At 44.7% G+C, this 6,237-nt stretch overlaps 1 protein-coding gene across 1 annotated transcript; it reads left to right on the forward strand.

The window, feature by feature from the left end:
- The first annotated feature begins 249 nt into the window (after positions 1–249).
- Tktl2 (transketolase like 2) lies at positions 250–2,237 on the forward strand. The gene has a single exon (XM_021663947.2). It carries the CDS (start codon positions 259–261, stop codon positions 2,140–2,142), a length of 1,884 nt encoding a protein of 627 aa, XP_021519622.1. The 5' UTR covers positions 250–258; the 3' UTR covers positions 2,143–2,237.
- Positions 2,238–6,237: the final 4,000 nt, after the last annotated feature.

The following is a 6,237-nucleotide window of genomic DNA, read 5'->3' on the forward strand; positions in this document are numbered from 1 at the left end:
GACAGAAAGCGGTATTTAATTATTTATAATAATGTTGAACCTGAAAGTGAAAACGTAAGCATTAGAAATCTGGGCCTCGGTGCTGGACCCTTACTACGACACTTCGCAAAACAAAGCAGTTGAGCATGCGCGCAGCTGCAGACGGGCAGTGGCGCCTGCGCAGTAGCTGCAGGCCCGTGGCGCATGCGCGGACTTTCCCCAACAGTCGCTGAGCCGTGAGAACGTTGACGTCCGCTCCCTCTTCGGCAGCCTGAAGCCATGGCCTTGGTCCTAGACGCAGCGGCGGACCCTGAGACCTCACAGGTGCTCCAGGACGTGGCCAACCGCCTGCGAATCCACTCAATCAGGGCCACGTGCGCCTGCAACTCGGGCCACCCCACGTCGTGCTGCAGCGCCGCGGAGATCATGGCGGTGCTCTTCTTCCACACCATGAGGTACAAACACACAGACCCAGAGCACCCTGACAACGACCGCTTCGTCCTCTCCAAGGGCCACGCTGCGCCCATCCTCTACGCGGTTTGGGTGGAGGTGGGCAGCGTGTGCGAATCCGAGCTGCTAAACTTGCGGAAAATCCACTGCGACCTGGAGGGCCATCCCACCCCTCGGCTGTCGTTTGTGGATGTGGCCACGGGGTCTCTCGGGCAAGGACTGGGAGCTGCGTGTGGGATGGCGTACACCGGCAAGTACTTTGACAAGGCCAGCTACCGGGTGTTCTGCCTCATGGGGGATGGCGAGTCCTCCGAGGGCTCCGTCTGGGAGGCCTTGGCCTTTGCTTCCCACTACAACTTGGATAATCTCGTAGCCATCTTTGACGTGAACCGCTTGGGCCAGAGCGGTGCTGCACCCTTAAAGCACTCTACAGACGTCTATGAGAAGCGCTGCCAAGCGTTTGGCTGGAACACTTACGTCGTGGATGGGCATGATGTCGAAGCCCTCTGCCAGGCCTTTCGGAGAGCAGCTCAAGTCAAGAGCAAACCTACTGCCCTGATTGCCAAGACCTTCAAGGGCAGGGGTATTCCAAATGTTGAGGATGCAGAAAATTGGCATGGGAAGCCCATGCCCAAAGACAGAGCTGATGGAATTGTCAAATTAATTGAGAGCCAGATAAAAACAAACAGAAACCTCAAACCAAAGGCACCTGTGGAAGACTCACCCCAGATCACCATCTCCGATATAAAAATGAGCTCTCCACCTGCATATAAACTGGGTGATCCGATAGCTACTCGGGAAGCATATGGCTTGGCTCTGGCTAAACTGGGCCATTCTAACAAAAGAGTTATTGTTCTAGACGGTGATACAAAAAATTCTACTTTTTCGGAGATATTCCAGAAAGAACACCCTGAGCGTTTCATAGAGTGCTTTATTGCGGAACAAAACATGGTAAGTGTGGCACTGGGGTGTGCCACACGAGACCGAACCATCGTCTTTGTTAGTACCTTTGCTGCCTTCCTGACCCGAGCCTTTGATCAGATCCGAATGGGAGCCATCTCTCAAACCAACATCAACTTTGTTGGTTCCCACTGCGGGGTGTCCATTGGAGAAGATGGGCCTTCCCAGATGGCCCTGGAGGATCTAGCCATGTTCAGAAGCATTCCCAACTGCACCGTTTTCTATCCAAGCGATGCTGTTGCTACAGAGTATGCTGTTTATCTGGCCGCCAACACCAAGGGTATGTGTTTCATTCGGACCAGCCGGCCAAAAACTGCAGTCATTTATACTTCACAAGAGAACTTTGTGATTGGACAGGCCAAGGTGATCCGCCACAGTGCAGTTGACAAGGTGACAGTTATTGGAGCAGGAGTTACTCTGCATGAAGCCTTAGTAGCTGCTGATGAACTCGCTCTGCAAGGTATTTCTATTCGGGTCATTGACCCATTCACTATCAAGCCCCTGGATGCTGCCACCATCCTCCAAAGTGCCAAAGCCACAGGTGGCCGGATCATCACAGTGGAAGATCACTACCGAGAAGGTGGCATTGGGGAAGCCGTGTGTGCGGCCATCTCTAGAGAGCCTGACATCCTTGTTCAGCAGCTTGCGGTAACAGGAGTGCCGCGAAGTGGGAAGCCTAGTGAACTGCTGGAAATGTTTGGAATCAGTGCCAGACACATTATAGCAGCTGTGAAAGATGCCGTAATGAGATGAAATAGCCCGTTTCTTCATACATCAGGGCTGTTGGCTTTGGTCGTAAACACTGATCTTTGTGTTACATTTATGCTTGTTATAAAAAAAATCTTATAGAGTTATGCTGATTTTAAGGCATCACTTGGGATACCTTTCTTTCTTTTCTTCTTTTTTATTTTTTCTAGGCAGGGTTTCTCTGTATTGCCTTGGCTGTCCTGGCTTTGTAGATCATGCTGTCCTAGAGCTCAGATTAGCTGCCTCCGCCTCCCTGAGTGCTGGGATTATAGGCCTGTGCCACCAAGATGAGCTCTTTATTTCTAAAAACAAACAAACACCATGAGCTTTCTGGTAAGTTGACAGAAGTTATTCTTGTTTTTTAGTTGTTAAGGTGAATCACACATTTTTAAGTTTCAAAAAATAAAAAATAAAAGCACTTCCTTACAAAGTTTTATAACCACCTGTAATGGCGATAGTACAGATGGAACAGTTTATGAAATGTGTATAGTTTGGTTTTTTTTTTAAGTTAAGGGAGTGTGAATTGAATTGTAGACTTCATTAGCCCAGATTTTGAAGCCAATTTGAGCATTTGCATAATATCATTGTCATGCCACCCCTTCTCTTCTCTGGGTACTAACTGAGGAGTTACTCTGGAATTTTCTCCAAAGTTAATCTACATCATGTCACTTCAGTGGAGACACTGCTCTCTAGTACCACTTTTCTGTGAAGAAATGAAGGCATGGCTAGATGTAGTTTATATATTACATATTAATACATTGCTGTGTGATAGTGGAGGTTTTTTTATGGTAATCAAACTGCATTGTTAACTTGATTATATTCGTCTGCAGAAAAAAAATAGATGTGATAAAAATTCTTATACGAGATGTTTAATGTCTTTTGTATGTAACTGCTTTCTCCCTGTTAGCTGTGGATATGAAGAAATGTGTGTCTAACTCATAGGCTAGAAAAGCAAAGAGATCAAGGCTGGAGATAAGTCAGTAGGAAATGATGGATTGAAAAGAATCTTTAATTCTATCTTTATAATATCTTTGAAGTGCAAAAAAGAAATCCCAGTCAGGAAAATTTAAAAACAAAACAAAACAAAACAAAAAAACAAAACAAAACAAAACAAAAACAAAACTGTAGTAACATTTTAAAGGTGTTCTAATGTGTCAGACACTTAATAATTATTTACCTCATTAATGGTCCTCATTAATATTTGGAGGCATAACCGATTGATTTTTGAACTTACTGGAGGTATGACAGGATAAAACAAACACTGGGAATTGGAACAACTGAGTCCTGGTGTTTCTGCTACCACCCCACATCCTTATGCTAATCACTCATTGTATGAGATTTTAAAGTAATTTAGAAAAAAATAGTTGACATAGAACATTGTAAATTTTAGAGTGTAAAAAAAGTTAGAGTGCTTAACATTTTACCCCCTCACAGTTCTATTTTTTGCATGTGATCTGTTACTATTCTTTATCTTATTATTTAGTCTTTATCTGTTACTATTCATTTTATAATGCTTTTTGTTTTTTAAAAATTTATTTAATTTACATCCCACTCATAATCCCCTCTTCTCCTCTCCTTCTGGTCTCACCCTTCCTCCCTCCTCTCCCATCCCTTCTGTCCTATTCCTAAGAAAAGGGGAGTCCCCCTACCCACCTACCAACCCCCAGTTCATCAGGACTGAGCTCCTCCTCTTCCCGTGAGGCCTGACAAGAGCCCCACCAGGGGGAAGTGATCAAAAAGCAGGCAACAGAGTCCATGTCAGAGTCAGCCCTGGCTCCCCAGGGAACCCACATGAAGCCTGAACTGCCCATCAGGTGTAGGGGACCTGGGTCTAGTCCATGCATGGTCCTTGGTTAGTGCTTCAGTCTCCACATGCCCATCTGAACCTTGGTTAGTTGGCTCTGTTGGTCTTCTTGTGGAATTCCTGTCACTCCAGGGCCTTTTGTCAAGACCCAAAAGGCCCCTGAAGGCAAGCCAGTTGAGTTGCCTGCACACCAACATAACATTCCTCCTTTTTTCTTCAATTAAAAATGAGGAATTAGGAAGGGAAAGAGAAAAACAAAGAGCACAAAAATGTCCAGATTATATGGTGAAGAGTTGGGGAAGACCCTGCCTTGGAAAGTTCAGTGTAGTAGATGGGGTCAGCCATGTCCAAGAGCAGTTAGGGATGGAGGGATGCTGGGAGAACCTAGAGCTGTTTTTCTCAGGTCTGAGGCACAACATCCCAGGCTTCTGTTGATAATAAATGGATTGGATCAGGTTAATCATCTTTGGCAGCTTCCTGCTGTTGTTGGGGTAGAGATAGGGGGCCAACCAGCTGGAATGTTGACCAAGTCCAGTAAGAACAAACTGTCCTATTTGCTTTTCAGGATCTGTGAGATCATCTGTGGCTAGGAAGGAAAATGCAGATCCAGCCTGAAGCAGTCTGTGAGGTTATACTGGAGCACCTGTGGGTAGCTGCTTTGGCTCTGTCATGGGTGTAGGTAACATCTGAACCTGACAAAAATACTGGAATGTATATAAGACAAAAGTAGGTTAGGGGAAACCTTTTTTCAGGTGAATATTTGAAATTTTTGAACTCATGGTTTTGGTAGTTGCAGGCGGGGGGGAGTCTCAAAACTAGGGAAAGGGGAAGGACAGAAGACAAAAGTAGGTTAGGGGGAACCTTTTTTCAGGTGAATATTTGAAATTTTTGAACTCATGGTTTTGGTAGTTGGGGGGGAGGGTCTCAAAACTAGGGAAAGGGGAAGGAATCCCACCCTTTGAGATAGGCAATAGGTGGGAAACTTTGGCTGTTGATTGGCAGTACTTGTCTGGAGACATTCTGACCTGAGAGTTGGATTTGGGTGGACTTCCTGTATCTTACAAGAATCCTTGTTGAGTTTTCAAAGGTAAGTTTTGAACTTGTTAGCATCACAAGTGGTTGTAGTCTGTGGTGAAATACACATTCTAGAATAGGCAGTAGACAAGCACTTTTGTGTCCCAGCATAGCAGAGGCTTCAGAAACAATCTTAGGTTAAAAGCATGAACATTCTTTGAGGTGAGCTTAGGGAAGGCAGAAACCTCACTGATTTTTCTGACATGAAACAGTAACCTGAATGTCCTTAGGGAGGACAGAAACCTGTAGAGCAGAAGGGCAAAAGCTCACTTGATCTCAATTTTTAGCATGAGTACACATCACAAGAGAGCCTTTCCTCCTCTCTCCAAAAGACTGATTGTTTATAAATTTAACACAATGAAAAACATTTTTTAAGTCTATACTTAAAAGACAAAACAAAGGAAATTTAAAATCTTGAGCTGGAAACTATAATAGTAGATCATATAGTGGAATGTTTTTTATTGGTTAGATGAATAAATCAGAGTTCCAATGATTAATGTCAAAGCTCTGAAAACTTTCAACACCATAGTAGCATAGCAGCAGGAAGAAATCTGAAGCATATTTATCTGTTTTGGATACTTTAAATCATCTCCTTAGACCCTAACATACTTTTTTAGGTCCTCATAACTTAAACTTCTATATCTTTAGGTCTTTTTTCGCTTTACTGTGAGACACAGGTGAGACTGCTGGGAGCAGCTAAAGGCATGGTAAAAGATTACACCTGAGACCTGCTTATTTTTAAACATGAAGTGTGTGGGTAAGACAAACCTGTTTGGACACTAAATGATGGATTGACTAGGTAACATGTTGAAAAGGATTGACTAATTAACCTAACTAACCTTGGAGAAAGGAGCTAGTAGTCTGTTTGAATCTGGTAACAAGGTAGACTGTCTAGACCTAACAGTAGCAGCTCTAGGAGTGAGGATTAATATCTCGTCCCCTGCATATGAAGAGGACTGAGAAGACATCTGAAGCTTCCCAGGACAGAAGTTGGCAGTGTGACTGGGACCTGAGTGTGAGGTTAAACAGACCTGCGGTGTTATCCTGGGCTCTCGGCGAGGGTGGTAGAGGTTGCTGAATCTGGGATCCTTCAGTCCTCTGCCATGCCAAGGAACCCAAAGGCTGGAAGTGTCTGTGGTGCTTGTGCTGATTAGGCCTCTGTGTCTGTGCGTGAGGCCTAGTCTGTGTGGAAGCATTTTGAATTCCAGAGCCAGTCTGCTGGC

Source organism: Meriones unguiculatus, chromosome 4 (genome assembly GCF_030254825.1).
Source record: "Meriones unguiculatus strain TT.TT164.6M chromosome 4, Bangor_MerUng_6.1, whole genome shotgun sequence".
In the NCBI taxonomy this organism is placed as follows: Eukaryota; Metazoa; Chordata; class Mammalia; order Rodentia; family Muridae; genus Meriones; species Meriones unguiculatus.

Coding starts and splice junctions, on each gene's coding strand:
- Tktl2 (XM_021663947.2), top strand. CDS start 259: ATGGCCTTGGTCCTAGACGCAGCGGCGGACCCTGAGACCTCACAGGTG.